We start from the raw sequence: 18,095 nt of genomic DNA, 5'->3' as shown, positions 1-18,095 counted from the left end.
GCCAATTTGTCCAGAAACTCAGCTCCTGCAGTATTGATGCAGCTCTCACTGATTATTTAAGATGTCTGAAGTTGTGTAGAAGATGCCATAACACGTGATCCAGAATACATTTTTTGACCTGTAATTGTTATTTGCTGCTTGCTGTAGATTTATGCCTACGTATTTGAGAATATCAGATCGGTTCAGCTGGAGGCTTTACTTCTCTCCTTGCTGAGCATTGTGGTGCTTGTTCTTATTAAAGAACTGAATGAGAAATTTCAGAGAGACATTAAAGTTGTTCTTCCCATCGATCTACTTCTGGTGAGTACAAAAATTATATATCAGGTTTTTTCTTAGAAAGCTTTAAGTGGCTCAACTAATCTACTAAAATTTACTGTGCTGTCCATAGTTACCTGCACCCACACCAGCCACTTATTAAATGGACAGCTAATTTTCATGGCTGTATGTTAATTGTAAGAACGGGAAACAGTTTGGCTAAATAATTAAGAAAGATGTGACATATGCTCCCAATTTGTATAATGTTTTTCATATGTTTACTACTTTTTACATAGTCACAAGAACACAAAGCCTACTATGTTAAAGTGTAAGAAGTTTGAAATAGAAAATGAAAAGTAACCAGCACACGGTAACTCCAGGGAAGTTTTGTACTGGGTAGTTGTGGCTTAAATATTGCTTGTTATTTATCTGCAACAAAGTTAAATATCTATGCTGTTGCTTTATATAATTTTACTATTTATTTTAACAGTTTTCCTTTAACATGGCAGAGACTAAATTGAAATTAACTATTGGATTATAAACCTCTGCTTTAAGGATTAAGCTGTAGTCATATGATGAGCACCAGGGTAGAAGGTTTCTGGTTTTCTCTAAGCCTCTAAAACAAAATACAAAATATGAAGGACAGGTGCTTTTCATGGGGGATTATCACAATTAATCTTCTTTTGCTGGAAAAAGTTATTCACAAAAGAATAATTTTTATTGGGCAAAATGCTGGGAAAGGAGGTAGTGTGGTTCTCCTCCATGCTTTGAGATCTGTTTCTATGTTACCTTTTTTAAAATACTGGATAAAACGTACCAGCAAACTAAGGATTGTGGACTGGAACCCATGCCTGTTCTACTGGGATTTGTGTATTCATCTCATAAAAAGTATGGGAAATGATTTTGAACCTCTTTGGGGTCAAACTTTCCACTCCTCAGCAAGATTCATACCTGCTGGAACATAAAAATAAGAGGTAGACATTTATTCTGCTGTGTTTTGTGCTGAAGTCAACAATGCCAGTCTGGATTAGATGTGCTCAGAGAACATCTGCTGAATCAGACTGTACAGGGACACCTAAATTACGCACTTCTTTAAGCTTCTCACATGAATGGCAGTGGTTTGGGGTGCAGGCTGAATAGAGGGAGTTTGGACACTGATTGGCAAGGTTCCTGAGGCTCTATAGAGGCTCATACAAATCTCTTTCATTACCACAGAATGTACAAACTGCACAATAGTCCTTTGCCAGCCATCTTTTCTAAATTCGTTATTGTGTCCAGATCTCAGTTTCTTTTGACTCTCTTCCACATTTGCAAAAATTTCATAGTAATGCTTTGCTGTCTTACTAGATTGATCTAAGGATAAATGTATGAACAGTTTTATGTGCTTAGGTATGTCAATAATAGGGACCATGTCGGAAGCTAAAACCAATAGAAATATAATGTCTTTTTCTGTGTTGAATCAATAGATAATTGCTACATCCATTGCTTGCTACTATGCTGATATGGAATACGTCTATGGCCTAGAAGTTGTGGGACATATTCCTAAAGGGTAAAGTGCTTTTTATTAGTTTGCGGCTTTTAAAAATGTTTATTTCTGAGAACAGTCTCTGAAGAGGTCAAAGTAGTTTTCCAAAATAAGAAGAGGCAAAAATGTATTATGTTCATTTCCCATCTCCTCAAGTACTCAACCCCATGTTAACAAGTTTTATCTGTATAGACACCATTGCAAAAATGCATTCTTGTACATTTTCATAGCTTTTTATGACTTTATGGAATAAAAAGTAGACACTAAATACTTGATGTATGAGAGAAGGGCAGAACACTCTCTACAAGATTATTGCAACCTGCTTTTTGAGAGTTGCCTTGGGCTATTGTAGCAGAAAGGACTTGCAATAAGATTTATCAATTACTACACTTCATTCTTCATATAGTAATTTTAGACAATGAAGTTTCTGAGGAAATATGAAGGATTTAATAATGTTTAATCTAAAAAAAGAGCATTTTTACTACAGTTAGTGATACACTTTTCTCCATGACCTTGAAAGAAGGCCAAAAAAAATCAGTATAAGTAGCTGGAAAGAGAAATGAGATTAGTTTTCAGACAAAATGTTCAAACTCTACAGGTTGTTATGGAAGAGCACAGCTTTTGTGTAACCTCCTGCTTGGATATTGCAGGATTTCCCTAAATTTCACAAAGTACGAGTACAAGATATCGCAATGGTAGTTTGCACTGATAGAAATAAAACAAGGGACATTTCTGAGAACAAAAATTGGTTTTAAGTATTTAGGGCATGCTATGAATGTGAGATTAAAACAGGGCAAAGTATGCCCCTTCAATGTGTAATGAACAGGTAAATTGTATTTTTGCAGCTTTAATCAGGAATTTATTTTCTGTCTAACTTCGCACGAGTAGTGCTGAAAAACAGAAGCAGAGCCTGAATCATTCCTGTGTATTTTTAGTCATTTACCTGAATTATCTAACTGCCTTGCCAGTGAAGAGCATCAGAAACCTTAAGAGCACAATTTGTTTCTCAGGTGGTACGATTTGTGCTCTGGAGAGACCAAAGTCTTTTTGTGGGGTACAATTTAGGGTGATTTAGTTCTTAACTAAGTTGTTTTGTAGCAGTCCCCATTAGAAGGTCCCCATTAGATGAAATAAATGTCCATACTGTCCATTACCTACAGGATATGAAATTGTTTAAAATGTTTAAATTAAACTTTACAGGAAAGTCAACTATTAAAAAAAAATACAGTAGGGTCTCTTCTACTGAACATTAAAAAATTAGTGAATGGTTGCTGATTTTGTCTCTCAGTGAGGGAATTAAATTGAATACTCCATTTGAAACTGTTTTATCTTCTTCTACAAATTCTCTTCTGCAGTTCCCGACAGATTGAGATCTTATTAATCTAAAATATTGAAAAGTGTCACCTTACAAGTAGCAGAAAAATTAGCCGTGCGTGCAGAGATCATTTCCCTTGTATTTGCATGAATTGCAGGTTTATAGAGACTATGTATCAAGTTTTGAAAAAATTCTTGGAAAATTTATTTTTTATAGGTTACCATCACCGAAAATGCCACCCATGAATGTCCTGCCTGAAGTAGTCACTGAAGCTTTTGGAGTAGCACTGGTTGGTTATGTGGCCTCACTAGCTCTTGCTCAAGGCTCCGCTAAAAAGTTTAAATACACTGTGGATGACAACCAGGTAAAGCTCTTTCTCCTTCCTGTCGCCAAGCCTTGACATCACTTCATCATTTTGGAAAAGTATTATAGATGAATGTCCAGTAGGAAAGGGTATGTTCCCTATGGCATCTGACGCCTTCTAGTGATTACAGAAACACCCAAATCTTGTTCAGATCATCTCTGCAGAACACCCTCGCTGGTCGAGGCCTTCTTTTAGGGAAGCTCATCCTTCAGGATAGTCTTGTAAGACTACATTTGGTGCAGCATTTGGGCAACAAAGCATTTTTCACTGCTCTAAGGCGAGACAGCTTCTCCTCTGGCAGGTGAGCTCTTAAAGACAAATTATGATGTTAAATCAGCCACCGATTAGTGAAACAAAGCAATTCTAAAACAAAACCAGGTACTTATAAGCCCCAGGACACATCTGATGTTATAAAAGGAAGTTATTTTACGCGAAGTAGAAGTCTCATCTGAAATAAAGGTTTATTTGTACAAAAGAAGCAGAGTGGGTTCAGAGAGTGCTGCCAAATTTACAGCCATAGAAGCTTTCTTTTCAGATTTCCACTTTACAGAGGACATGCTTAAATAAAACTGGGCCATTATTTCTACACTACATTGCTTGTCATGGTGGGTGGGTAACTCCAAGCCAACTGGAAATCCATGGAGACAATAATTCAAGCACTGTGGTAGGAAATGCTCAATTTCAGATAACTGGCAAAAGTACTGTGTGATGAAAACGCTGCCTCCACCTTTTTGTTAAGTGATTTGGGATGAATGACATAGGGTTGAATGAAGAACGGTTGGCTTTGCAGCTGGAGGTCTATTTGAACCCCCTATTTAAACAGGTCAGTCTCGCTACATCAGTTCCTCTGCTTTACAACTCTAATGTCATTGGAAATGATAGTGAGAATGGTCTTGCCTACTCAGGTCCCTAAAAAATATTTTTCAGTATGAATACACTGGGTCATGAATTTCTGTTGATGCTTCAGAGCCACGTTTTCTAGGGAGCAGCAGGAAAATGCTTTGAGCTTAACAAAGGCCAGACTTCACAGTGACATGCTGCTTTGTTTCAAGGGCACTCAATGGAGCACAGCAACCTGTACGTCTTTCTGCAACTTTGGAAGTCTTGTAGCTTACGCAGCTAATTAATGAAGCCTTGGAAACTATGTGTATGTCTGCACTGAATAATGGAGCAAAAGAGCAAAACATCCATGAGAAGAGAGCAGTGGTGTGGCTGTACTGCATTCAGGGGCCAGGCACAGTGCTCTGCATGGTGCCATGTGGGAGGGTGTGTGTGAGGCTGCCTGGGAAGCTTTTAGGAGGTACTGTGCTGTGCTGTGAAGATAAACTAATGATTAGGTGTTCTCCTGGCTGGATACAGTACCATTTGTGGTCCAAGCACTTCTGAGGTCTTTTCTTACACATTTTCCTCAGCAGACTAATATGCTTCAAACAGTCTGGGGAAGAAGACTGATGCTGGGTGGCCAAGCAGGAATGCTTCCTTAGCAAACACTGTTCAGCTTAGACTGCATGTACAAGGTGGCTTCTCCACTTTTTCTTCTATAAATCTTTGGTCAGACGTGTCTGCATTTTGACTGTGAACAAACACCAAATACATTTGTGATGAAAGACAGCATGCAAATAGTAAGGCTACCACACTTCACTTTCACTAAAACATCCTCTAAAAGAAACAAAATCAGTGTCTGTCTTTATCCAGTAGAGTCATAAGCCAGAAATGATCTGGACACTCTCCAAATACGACTATCTGGGGCTCTGGCCAGTTAAAAGGCAGATGTAGATCAAGATGTAAATATTATGGTTGAACTTTGTCTTCAAAACTTAGCAATAGCATTATTGTGTGAACAAAATGTGCCTCCTGCTTTTGATGAGTCTGATTCAGCAGCTCTATCACTCAAATTAATTCTGAGTTGTGAGAAGATATATTCTGTTGGGAAATCCTTTTTCATGAACACATGTCATTTTTTTCCTTCAAAAATATGCCCATCCTTTATCAGTTAATATTTACATCAGGGACTCCTTTGTTGGCAAGAGGCATTGAAATGACAGAACAATAGGAAAAAAACATCTTCTGTTTAACAACTTTGCAGGAATTTTTGGCTCATGGCCTCAGCAACGTGATTCCTTCATTTTTCTTTTGCATACCAAGTGCTGCAGCGATGGGACGGACCGCACTTTTGTACAGTACGGGCGCCAAAACACAGGTAACAGGTTAGAGTGAAGTACGTCAGAGAATTAAAACTGTAATACTGCTCAGTGGAACTTGTACTGATTTGTGCACTGTGTTTCCCTATTATCCCTTCTCCTCTGTCCTGGGAATGACTCTGCCCTGTCATTTTTAACAGTCTGCATGAAATTGCATCTGATCAGCAATGTCTTCCTAGGAAAGCTAATGGTTCCAACTTACTTACTTTTACCCGCTTAATTCAATATAAGCTATCAGGTCTGTGGCATCAAGGAGGTTAGGAGTTGTGTTTTCAGGCTGCAGAAAGCTACATAAAAGCCCTTTCAGCTTATGTGAATTTGTCAGCAGTGTAACAAAAGTGCCCTCCAATGATGTTTAATGAATTTAGTAGTACAGACTAAACTGAGGTTTTTAGGTTTAATAGTGAGCATGGTGGTGGTTCTAGGTTGATGGTTGGACTTGAAGACCTTAAAGGTCTTTTCTAACCTTAACAATTCTATGATTCTATTATCATTTTATAACTGTTGTTCTTGTCTGTATAAAGGCCATTAGCTGCAAGGAAAAAGGTAATGAGGTTCAACTGAAAAGGCTAAGTACAATCCATAGGTAGTGTTTCTTTTTGACCACGTCCTGCAATTATTTCACATGCAGATGTCACAATACTAAGGAATTATACAGGGCTTTACTTCAAAAATCTACATGTTAATTACTTGCTAATTAGCCTACAGGGTACTCCTAACTCAAGTAATCATAATGAATAATCTAATAAATAATAATCTTGAAAAGCATTTATATGCAAATAGTTTAGCTACCACTTGTTATTAGTTATTTCATATATTTTCATTGGATTCAATGCCGTGTCTTGTGCCCTCATCCTTATAGACATCCTCTTCTGCAACCTGTCAATGTACTGATTGTACAGTTTGCAGTTGTACTGCATCATGTTGTGCTGGCTTTTTCAAGGAAGATTTAAGGAAACCTGAAGACCTACACCTGAAGACCTATAACCTGAAGGCATATAGGGTATTTGAGCCCTTTGGCTCTGGTACATGTAGGTAAAGGCCCTGATAGAAGGTTATTCAATACATGAAATGGAAAAAGAAACCACCATAATTTGATTTCAAGGTAGGAGATGCATTGTAAAAATCTGCTTTGTTTTATACATTGGTTTCACAGTATAGCAGAGCCTGCATCTGAAAGTTAGAGTATGGCTATGGGAGTACTTCAATAAATGTAACAATCTCTCTCCTGCCTTTTTTTTTTGGAAAGCAACACACCCACTTGATCCTCCTCTTTGTGGCTGCCTAGGCAGAAAGAAGAGATGAGAAGAACATCACTTGTAAATGCTGGTCAAGTCATAGGCAAAGAGAGAGGGGTTGCTTTGATTACAAAGAAACAAGTGAGTTTAGCATAGGTCATGGAAGTAATGCAAAGAGACTTTCAAGAGCACAGAGCAGCCCTTTTTTCTCAAATGGCTATACCTGGGTTTCAGTTTTGCCATTTGTTCTTCAGTGATACCTTTTCCTGAGAGAAAACAGAAGCGAGGGACCCTATCATGGACTAGATGTGTCCTTCAAGCAGAATCAACACTTTTTTTGCTTGCTCTTTGTGAAGGTAGAAAGAGGGAAAAGTTCCTTGTGACTTTACCAGCAGATTTTCTGTCCCTTTTTCTGTAAACACTCTGTCTATCTTTCTTGATGGTATTTTTAAGTACACCATGACTTTAATTTTCTAGTGTTTTAGCAACTTGTCTGGTTTTGTTTTTAACAACTTGTCTCTTGAAATAAAACCTAATTATTTTAGTAAAGAAACATATTATCAATATAAAAATAAAGTGAGCATCTGTCTACTTATCAAAAACCTTCTGTGAATCTGAACTGTATCTTTACAAGAGCAGAAGAATTCAGTGAACACTCAGAGTGGAGTAGGACAGTGCAATTTTACTGTAGTTTTCAATCAAATTAATACCATAAATACTGTGAAGAAGCATATAATTATTAGACCATATATTTTTCTGGATTAATTTTACCTACATTAATTATGATTTTTAAAATATTTTTTAAAAACTAAAATCACATTTTCTAAAGGTAAGTCCACTTATATTAACATGAAATCATTAGTGGTTTCTGACCTAACACAATACTTTTCTCTTAGTGTTAATCCCAGTAAAAGAAGTTAAAAGTCTTCTGCAAAAATGACAACATACATAACTTCTGCTTAGTGCTATAACAGATCTGCTATTTAGTGCAACATAGGGTGCTTGGCTATAAATATGTTACAGAATGACACTGGGCGCTAAGAAACTTCTGGGATGAGATATTGCACACACATGCTCCATTTAATAACCAAGTGCAGAAGTGATGCTTTGCTCTGTGCCTGTGTGCTGGTAGCAGGGTCAAGCACAGATGTGGAGATCTCTCACTATGTTTCCACTGTAGTTGGTTGAAGGTAATCACCAGATATTAAAACTGAAATTACATGCATCTGCAATTCACAAATATGTTAAGAGCTAACATCTTCAGCATCTGATTCTTGACTTTACCTACAAAATTTTATAATTAATCCTTTCCACAATTTTTTTTGGTGGTTGTTAGACTGATGATCTTCATTTCTTGTTTATTGTTTTAGGTGGCTTGCCTTATCTCCTGTGTACTAATTCTTGTGGTGATCTATGCAATTGGACCTCTGCTGTACTGGCTTCCTATGGTACAGTACTTATCTTTTTTAAAGATTAAGATGTCAAACACTTTCTAATGAAAATTTTTTCCAGGCAAAGGTAGTGCTACCTCCAAAACAGCTCTATTTAATGTCATTGGGGGAAAGGATAGGAGGGCACAGTAGGTCTCCAAATCATAAAATACAGACATGACAACATAAGACATATAGATTTTACACATATACAGTTGCATACATAGGCTATCACATAAGTAAATAAAAAAAAGTGCATTTCTCTTCTACTTACTTTTGGTCTGTAATTTATGAAAAACATACAGCCATGTTGCTGTGGATTTGTAAATTGACAAAATGTGCTAGAAATTAATAAAGATTCTTGATATTTCTCCAGGTATGCATATGATACATGACTTTGCTCTTCAAATAAATTTGACACAAATTATTTTATATAGCGATCTAAGCTTAATTACAGGAAGATTATGAAGTATTCTTATATCTCTGTCATGGAATACATCTTCTATGTTAAGACTATAAACCAGCATGGCATCTTTTCACATAAGCTATATTTATCTTTTGGTATTACAAATTAATGGTTAATTTTAACTAGAGGCATGTCAAAGCTGCAAAATACAGCTCCAAAATTGTCCACAATTTTGCCATGTTTCTATATGAAGTTTTAGCTCAACTATGTTTTAAATTTACTTTATGCTATTGTTTACATGGTGTCATGAAAGTTCTCACTTTTCAAACAGATCCTTTTATAGCTTATTTTAAGCATGCAAAGTAAGGACACTTGAAGAGGGGTGTACAGTATGTCCTTTTTTTACTTTCTTACTTTTTTTTTTTTTTACTTTCCTACTTTCATACTAATTTTTTAAAATGGATTATATGTAAATTTTGACTTGTTTCCTGTAGGCATTTCCCCCCATGTTTAAAATATACTTTTTGATTGTTGCTTTCTTGATATTTTATTTCTCTTCTAATATGTTTTTTCAGTCCTCCCCACCTACCCACTGCAAGTTCATTGGTTTGTACTCCATTCCTTTTGGTCATAGATCATCCATCATCCATATCCTCTTCCTTTCTGATTCAGAGAACAACAAATTATTTTGTTTGCTTCAAAATTAATGGGCTTTTGCCCTAGAGGCCCTCGCTAGGGGATGGAGAGGAAGAGAAGAAGGGGAGTTAAAATTCTTCACTGTGTAGAAGTAGAGTGTTGATTTGCTTGTGAGTACTTCAGATATGGGAGAATGTAGCTGGTCTGGTGACACATGGAGAGTCTTGGGTAGTCCTGAAATTCCTGTGATTTTTCTCACGATTAGGTGGCCTATAGATTGCGTTCACAAAACAAACAAATGAACAAACAAAAAACCCCAACAAAACAGGGGTGACGCTGTTAGTGTTTATGTCACAAAGACACCTGTGCTTACCCCGTTTTTGAAACACTAACCATTTTTTTATAATTTCATTATAACATTGACTGCTAAATAAAAGAAAGAGCATTTGTTTTCACTTACAATTCTGCAATTCTTTTGTTTTTATGTCTTTGCAGTGTGTCTTAGCAAGCATTATTGTTGTGGGCTTGAAGGGGATGCTAATGCAGTTCTGTGACTTAAAAAAATATTGGAATGTGGATAAAATAGACTGGGTAAGTCAAACTTAATCTAAGGAGGTTTTCCTGAAACTTTTTAACAAATACCTAATAAATAAACTTTAATAGTTCTGTGACCTTAGAAGATATAAGTGCAAGCCATAATTAGTATTTTTGTGTACTATTGGCTCAGAATAACAGCATCTCTAACATCGGTTGTATTAAAAAATGGCATTTTAGCAAATGATAAATAATCAAACCTAATTTAATGCTTGTGATGTGTATACAGACCAATCAGGTTAATGTGAGTAAATATGTGTTTAATTTTTATGCCTTCTCTATCTGGTTGACATAAGCTTTTGCTATTGTAGTATTATTGGAGAGATTTGGGTATCTTTGTCCTCTGGGGACATGGAATGACCATACAGGAAAAAACAGAACTGGAAACACTGGGGATGCAGAAAGATACGTGTTGAGGGGTTGTTGTAGGTAAATTGCCTTAACTCTTTCAGATTTTGCAAACAGAATATCTATTGTACAATCATAATGAAAGATTCTGTGCTATGAGGGGAAGAATACATCAGAAATCTAGTTTAATACAAAGTCTGAATAGTCTGACAGAATTTGCACAAAATTCCTAGTGAATAGTAAAGACAAATCCATGTGTGAGAAAAGTCCTGGATTTCTCCTCTGTGGGAGTTTTTGAATGTATTGGCCAGTTAGTGGAACCAAAACTTCTAGGCACTTTCATAGGTACATTTATACTGACATCCCATATATTTAAGGTAACTAATATTCAGAAAGATATTTTGACAATATTGTCCTTCTCTGTGGTGGGAGATACAGTTTAGTGGAGTTAATATTGGGCTTTGATGAACTCACTGGTGACTTTACAGTAATGGTTAAGTCTGACTAATCATTTAGACTGAGTAAAATTTTTTTTTAATGGGGTACTGGATTTAAGTATGGGAAATAGAGCTGGCTAAACAACATCAAGTTTGGTTATGTGAGTTTTTTCACATTTAGTCACAAAAAACTAGAGGTTTTTGGGTTTTGTTTGGTTTGTTGGTTTTGGTGGGGGTTTTTTTGTATCAGTCAGAAGAAAAGCTCTGTCTTTCATGCAATCTTATGCTCCTCAAGCAGTAAAATTCTGAAAATATTTTCTATCACTTGTACTGTATTTGATCTTCAGTTTAACACATATTACCAATGACAGAAATGGTGGATGATATGGATCAAGAATTATTTTGGCTACACTGGACTTAAGAAAATTGGTAGTTACAGGAGAGAGAGATATCTTCTCTATCAGTGCACTGAGACAATAAGTAGTTAAGTTTTCCAGAAGGATATTCTGGAATGTCACTAGATTTGATGCATCTTCACAGATAGACTCGCCTGATTGATTTTTGCTTTTCTGGTTGTGGCAGAAAAGGCTGAGTGAGTAGTTAGTTATTGCCTCTCTGATGTCTATAATTTCTAAGAGAGATTATAGAAAGGGGGAGTTTGCTGGGTTCATCTTTTTGACTGAACATACTTGAACAATGATTTATCTTCAAGCAGTTGTACCATCGGTCCTTAGCTTGACAGGATAAATCATCTTGCTTTAAATAGAATAGTTTAAAGTAAGGCTATAAACATTGATCTTGCATTGCTGCCTGCTCTGAGGAGCCCCACCAAGCCCGGTGATTTGTATAACTACACTGGTGTTATTTTGGCCTGAAAAGATTCACTGCAGCAATTGACAGAACACTGGAAATGAATTATTCGATCACCCAGGTTATCCAAAGTGTTTTGAAGATAGAAACTCTAACAAAATATTTGGAAATAATTAGCAGTTGTCCTTTCTGGAACTGATTCTTTGAAGGGTGTGTGTCATGTAGCATTGAAGTCAGTTTTGTTATGCTTATAGGTCTAGCAAATGATAGTGCATGGAAACAGAATATTATGGTGTTTGTTACCTTTTTTCTTCACACTTCCTTAAGCTTCTCATTGAATACAAATGGGATGAATAACATTTTCTTGTTGATTAGTTCTTTATAAACATAATCCTTTTAAATATTAAAGGTTCAGCTCGAAAGGTACTGTTCAGGAGTTGGACTTGAGGATCTTCATTCATTCCTTCCATCACAGGATATTCTGTGTTTCTATGAAATTTATTCTTTTAGCTATGGATGGCTTTTCCTTTCAGATTTAGCGTTTAGGATCAGCTGAGTTCAAATAAGCAGCTAGGCTGACAGACTTTACTAGCCAATACCAAATATTATTGCATAAATTTGTTTCAGTTTTCTTTTGACTTGATTTATCAACCCTCAGGGATGTCCTGTTTTACAGCCTGCCTCACAAATCACATTCAGTTGCTTTCCAGATAGTACCCCACTGTCCTTATTCCAGAGATCTCTTTCCTGACATTCACAGCATCCATGTGAACTTCAAATGTCTCTTGCTTCTATTGTCTTAAAAAGCTCTGAGGCATCACTTCAGTTAAGGTCTTCTGTCAGTCCCCATGCCTTCTTGGTTGGATGACTTCAACAATCACAGATTAATAATTTCACTATTCCACTCTATATGTTATATACATAACTGGGAGTGATTTGTCCTGATTTTTTTCCTCTTTTTTTGGGGAACTACCAGGAAGCTGATCTGGTATTTGTCTGTGAGTATATCTCACTTCTTGGGTCCTGAGATCAAAAGTTGATTTCCATATCTGTCCTGCAAGCCTAAATTCTTATCCAGGCCAACTTGACTAACTTGCCTTTTTATTCTCCAGCTTGACAGTGTACTTTGCTAGAATCAATAAAAAGGCCAAAAAACTGTTTTAAGATTGCACATATGTCTTGACCACAAAATGACCACAGTTGAGACAAAGCCAGCTTCATGATTGACTTCATGATTCATAAAGCAGGAAGAATGGCAAGAATTTATGGTAAAAATTACACATTCCCTGCAAGGTGTTGTGATGTGAGAGGCAGTTATTGATACATGAATTGTAAGTGCATGCACATATAATAATATTTAAGGATGTAAAGAATGCTACTAATTCAGAAATTAAAGTAGATCCAACAAGGAGGGTCTCATTTTTGACAAGTATCCTCCAAGATCTTTCCAGTGTGAGTTTCTGAGACATGGATCCACCACTCTTTCAATATATTTTGTCAAAATATTTAGAGAAGAGAGCCCAGGGAGGGTCTTTCTTGAAATTTTGGAGCTCATTAGTGTAATTTCTTGGTTTTTTTAGAACTTCTTAACTTGTTATCCTCAGGAGGGAGATGGCCTTTTAGATTTGTCACACATGGGTCCTGATTCATGAGAGGGCTCTAAGAGCTCTGAGGACTTTGCTATATAAACAATTTTCTGCAAGGTAGGAAACCATCTCTTCTGTGAGAATAATTTTCCAACCATGCTTTTAGCTTATGACATCCTAGGGAGATTTTTTATTTTTCCTGCATTAGTGAATATGCTACTCTGAATTATATTACTTGTGCTGTAGTTGATCTCAGTGGGGTGGCAAGGAATTTGCAAATGCTTAAACCATTGAAAGTATGCTTGCCATATAAATTATTTTTAAAGAGTAATATTTGTATCAGTTCTTCTGTTTCCAGGGCTGTTTGAAAAAAAAATAGTGCCTTAATCATTGTGTATGGAATACCTGTGAAAAATTATATTAAAGAACTACCATACCACTTTATTATCAGAGGATCATTTAGGTTGGAAAAGACCTTTATAGACCATCTAGTCCAACCACTAACCCAGCATTGCCAGGCCTACCACTAAACCATGTCGCTAAGTGCATTAAGCAGTTCCTGCTCTATGTCTGTGGTGGTTTTCACTTCAGCCCTTGAATCATAAATTTTTGTGAAGGGTGTGCTGGGGATGAATGCCAGTATCAACCATTTGTCTGCAGAAGGACGTGGGAGCAGGGTCATGTCACTCAGCCTCCTTAGAGCCAGAGCTTCCTCCAGAACTCCAGCATCTTCCCTGCTGAGACACTTCCTGAATGAGTAGGACTTTAATGGGATTCTTCTTTTGGCTACATGATGGTGATGGCAACATGGGCCTCTCCCTCTGAGCAAGTCATCACAGCCTCACATTATAGATAGTACAGAATTGGTCAGCCAAGTCATGTTAGGGTATGATTCATCTCTTCCTCAAGTAAGCAACAGCATAATCAGGTAGGAGTTAAGCAAACTGCATCCTAAATTCTCCTCACTCTGATAACCAAATCTGCATCAGTTATGGTAGGAAACTAGACAACTGAGCTGCCGACAGTTAATGCCAAGTGAGAGGAATTCTACCCATTCAGGCAATAGCTGATTGTCTCAGTTTGCAATGAAAAAGGGAAGTTTATAATCTGGTTTCAAAGTGGTAGAGAAACATTTATTTCTCCATACCTTAGCATTGCACAGTTTAGCCCTAGGTTCAGAAAGTGTTCTACAACTTATTTATATGCTTTTTTCCTACCAAGTTCCCGTTTCAGATGCTCCTCAACGGTGGATGATTAGATCCTATGAAACGGAAAAGTCTAGATGGAGGCAGCTGCTATATACACAGTCACTGCACCTCTCAATGCTTCTGACACTTTCTCATATATACAGGAGTCAACATAAGTGCATTACTTCTGCTTGTTTGTTTGCTCGCTCTTTAGAATTTTTCTTTAAATTAGTACAAAGATACTTTCTTTAAATTAGCACAAAGATACTTTGAAGGTGGATTTTGTTTTGACTTTTGAGAATAACGTGTCTGTAACACATTGTTGCTAAGATCTGAAGAGTGATTAGGTTCTATCTGTCCTGGACTACACACTAACCATCTTGAAGTAAGTTGCCAAAGAAAACTTTAATATTTTTAGGACTTCTTTGATGAACCTTGCAATAGCCCATAAAAAAAGGCTATCAGATCAACATAACTTCTTTCTACAAGTTTGATGCTACACTAACTAAAGAAACACTGACTCCAGGCCAGTACAAAGCACTGAAAGGGTGATTGACTAATGAAAATATAATTGTTTTGGCTAAACCTCTACATCAATGGCAGTCTCTGATTACAGTTAAGATGTAAGATACTAGGCTGCTAGAGAGGCACTCAGCTAGCATTTTTGGCTTTTATTTTTCCTATGCAGACTTTGTATTGGGTTTTCATGTTTTCTTCTGAGATGTAAGAATTTTGCAGGTCTAGCAGCAGTGATTTAGTTAGATGTGATGAGGCTCAGGTCTACAGCTGAAGTGGATTGCACTGAAGTGGATTCAGGTGTTGTCAAAGGTTCAGCCTTATCAGGACAGGCTAATTCTTGATCCCACCTGAACTTCAGGTTTGTGGTATTTTTGTTAGCCTTTTCATGTCCAGTGAGCTCCTTTAAAAATAAACATTGGCTTTGTAAATCCTAGCATTACTTTCTTACTGGTTAATTAAAACTCATATCTGTTGCTCACAAGGGTATTCTTTGCAAATATGCACACAACAATTTATATACGATATCATGTTAAAATACAACTGGTGATTGAGGACAGTCTCAAAGAATGAACTGCCTCTTCATCTAGCAGCTGTGCCATCGAAGAGATTGCAAAACCTTTTGCAGAAATTAGGAATCTTGAAGTTGAGGGAGGGAAAGGTTTCTTGATAGAATCATGTAACACTGTCCTCTGTGAAGCACAAATTAGTACAGTATGACTTACATTTTATAATTCATAAAATAACAGTTCTGAAATCTGCTCAAGCAAAATTCCTGTGGTTAGGCTGAAAGTGTTCTATTGTCTCTGGCTTTCATGAGTTAAGTAAAAGCATCAGGAAGGATAATCTTAACATTGATCGTGCCATTGTAATGTGATCTGTTATTCTGCAAACATGAACAAGAAGCACTACAAGAAGTAATTGTTGAAATGGGCACCTGTGGGGATTGGGATATTGAGAGGAGTGAAAATAATTTCCACTCTTCTTTAACACCTTTTATATAAAGATTAGGTGGCAGTCTTTGCTTAAGGCTCCCCCAAGGAAAGAAATTTGTTCTTTATTATACCAATTAGGTTGGTATAAGAAATTGAGTAATTTGTACTTTTCTTCTTTTAATTGTAAAATCTGTGTATCTCTCAGCTATACACATCATTGTAGTATGGAAATAAAAATGAACATTTCTGGTAAGAGAATAATTTTAATAAATGTAATGTTAATTCTTTAAAGTTTTTATTTTTAAAAATATTTTAAATTTCTTTTCAAAGCGACTTGAGTTTCAGATATGCTTTTGTATATTTTTTTGATTTTAATTTAAGGTGAATCCAAAATTTTAGTAATCAAATACTGAAAGATGGGGAAGTAATATGAAATCTCACCATTTCTATGGGAAGTAATTCGTTCCCTGTCGCTGATAATGTCGGAACGGCCAATGCGACACAGATATCAGAGTCAGACATAGTCCAGGTGCAAGGTGATCAGGAAGCTGTTTATTGCTCTCAAGTGTTTCTCTTATATTCTTTGTACACTATCGTGTCACAACACAATTGGTCAAAAGTCTCAAGCATAAGACACTGCACACACTCTTATTGGTGACACTGAAGACACTGTGCATGCTGTGACATGCTATTGGTGACACTATACACATTTTGATTGGTGACCTTTGGTCTGGGCTGCATTACGTTTGTTCTGTCCGGCATTACAGTAAATATTTCCTAAAAGTTGCTTAAATTCCTCATCACTAATTGCCAGCCTGCTGACAGATTCTCTGTCAACCCCGACAATTCCCCCTCTTTTTTTTATTTTATGCCACAAAGATGGCTTTGACAGTCTGTTGCAGGGCCCTTTGCAACAGGCTGATCAAGCAAGGCATCAACATTGGCAACCCCTGATCCAAAGCTAAAAAGAAACACAGCAACATCTCACCAAGAAAGAATCCAGAGAGCTTATCCACTATTCAAAACAAGGATCCACTACAGTCCGAGAGATCCGTGTAATACATTGCCCCAAAGTCTCAATACTCCAATACAAAAGCATTGTTGAGTTTGCACACACAGATATTGTCACACATATATATCTACATAGTCTCTCTCTCTCACACAATCTCTCTTCAGTCATTCATTGGTGGCCACCTCAGTCGCTCTTCACTCACACATAGCTGGAATTTCTATTATACTTTTACATTTTAATTACACAGTTTACATTTTAAGTAGTTATTGGCTGAGTACTTCTCAGTTTGTCATCTTTGGCATTCATGTCTAACAACTGTACCTGGCTTGAAAAGGAATACATACAAGGAATATAAGGCCTAAAAAATTTAAATGAGATCTATTCTGATTTAGCATCTGTTTGTGCGCCTGCATAGTCTCTTCCCCCCCTTTTTATATTTTAAAATGTTCATTTGATGTGTAAAATTCAGGGTTATGTTATTTTATTAGCACATCATCTAATTCTATATTTCTGTACATCCTTTAACAACATGTTGTAAGAGCTGTAAATTAATACAAATAGTATTTTACTTCTTGAATTTAGTTACTCATAATTCACATCTTGATTGAACTGAAGGAATATTGTATGAAATATGGATTAAATTAACCTGTACAATACTTTATCATGGGATCATCTACTCAACAGTGTTAATACTGAAAGAGAATTTCTGAACGTTTACATTAGGTATACTAAGAGAAGCTTCACAGCAGTAGTCACTAAAGGAAAACAAAACAGGTATTAGAATTCAGGCAGTACATTGCAAATAATTCTGTTAAAGAGGTTCATGTCCTCTCACACTGAGTACAATGTAACTTTTAGAGATTTATGCTGGATGTCTGCAGCGTGACGTGCACTCTAACCTGCAAGAATTGTTTTAGTTCTGAAAAACCAGCAAATTACAACATTACTTGTCCTTACAGTTTTTCAAAACTTCCTAAATTGTGGAGAAGTTAAACCAATGTCTGAGTTATGTGAGTAATGTGTGATTGGCAGCAACACATGATTTCTGTCTATAGTTGGTACCTAGAAAAATGAACAGATAAATCACTATTGCAGTCTGCTAATACAGCTTGAAATTCAGTGTCTTCTGTGAGAAGTCAGTCCAAGTTGTCTCTGATGTCTGGGACGTAATTAACTCTCGGCTCTTGTTCATCTGCTTCTTTTAGTTGTTCTTCACCTTTAATACAAAACTCACAAATTTGTTATTAATAGTTCAGTCAGTTTTAAATGGGTATTGTGGGTAATTTTGCAGTTTTTCTTT

The 18,095-nt window shown here is 36.5% G+C and overlaps 1 protein-coding gene across 2 annotated transcripts in view; it reads left to right on the top strand.

Moving 5' to 3' along the window:
* SLC26A7 (solute carrier family 26 member 7) overlaps window positions 1–18,095 on the top strand; it is a 77,264-nt gene that overhangs the window by 37,304 nt on the left and 21,865 nt on the right. For both annotated transcript variants that reach the window (XM_032712719.1, XM_032712711.1), the window contains exons 6-11: window positions 148–300; window positions 1,722–1,804; window positions 3,312–3,459; window positions 5,546–5,659; window positions 8,269–8,346; window positions 9,866–9,961. In XM_032712719.1, the coding sequence (XP_032568610.1) occupies window positions 148–300; window positions 1,722–1,804; window positions 3,312–3,459; window positions 5,546–5,659; window positions 8,269–8,346; window positions 9,866–9,961 (672 nt within the window). The remainder of the gene's footprint in view (window positions 1–147; window positions 301–1,721; window positions 1,805–3,311; window positions 3,460–5,545; window positions 5,660–8,268; window positions 8,347–9,865; window positions 9,962–18,095) is intronic.

Source organism: Chiroxiphia lanceolata, chromosome 1 (genome assembly GCF_009829145.1).
Source record: "Chiroxiphia lanceolata isolate bChiLan1 chromosome 1, bChiLan1.pri, whole genome shotgun sequence".
NCBI classification, from domain to species: Eukaryota; Metazoa; Chordata; class Aves; order Passeriformes; family Pipridae; genus Chiroxiphia; species Chiroxiphia lanceolata.
This window is presented reverse-complemented; position numbering and strand designations above follow the sequence as displayed.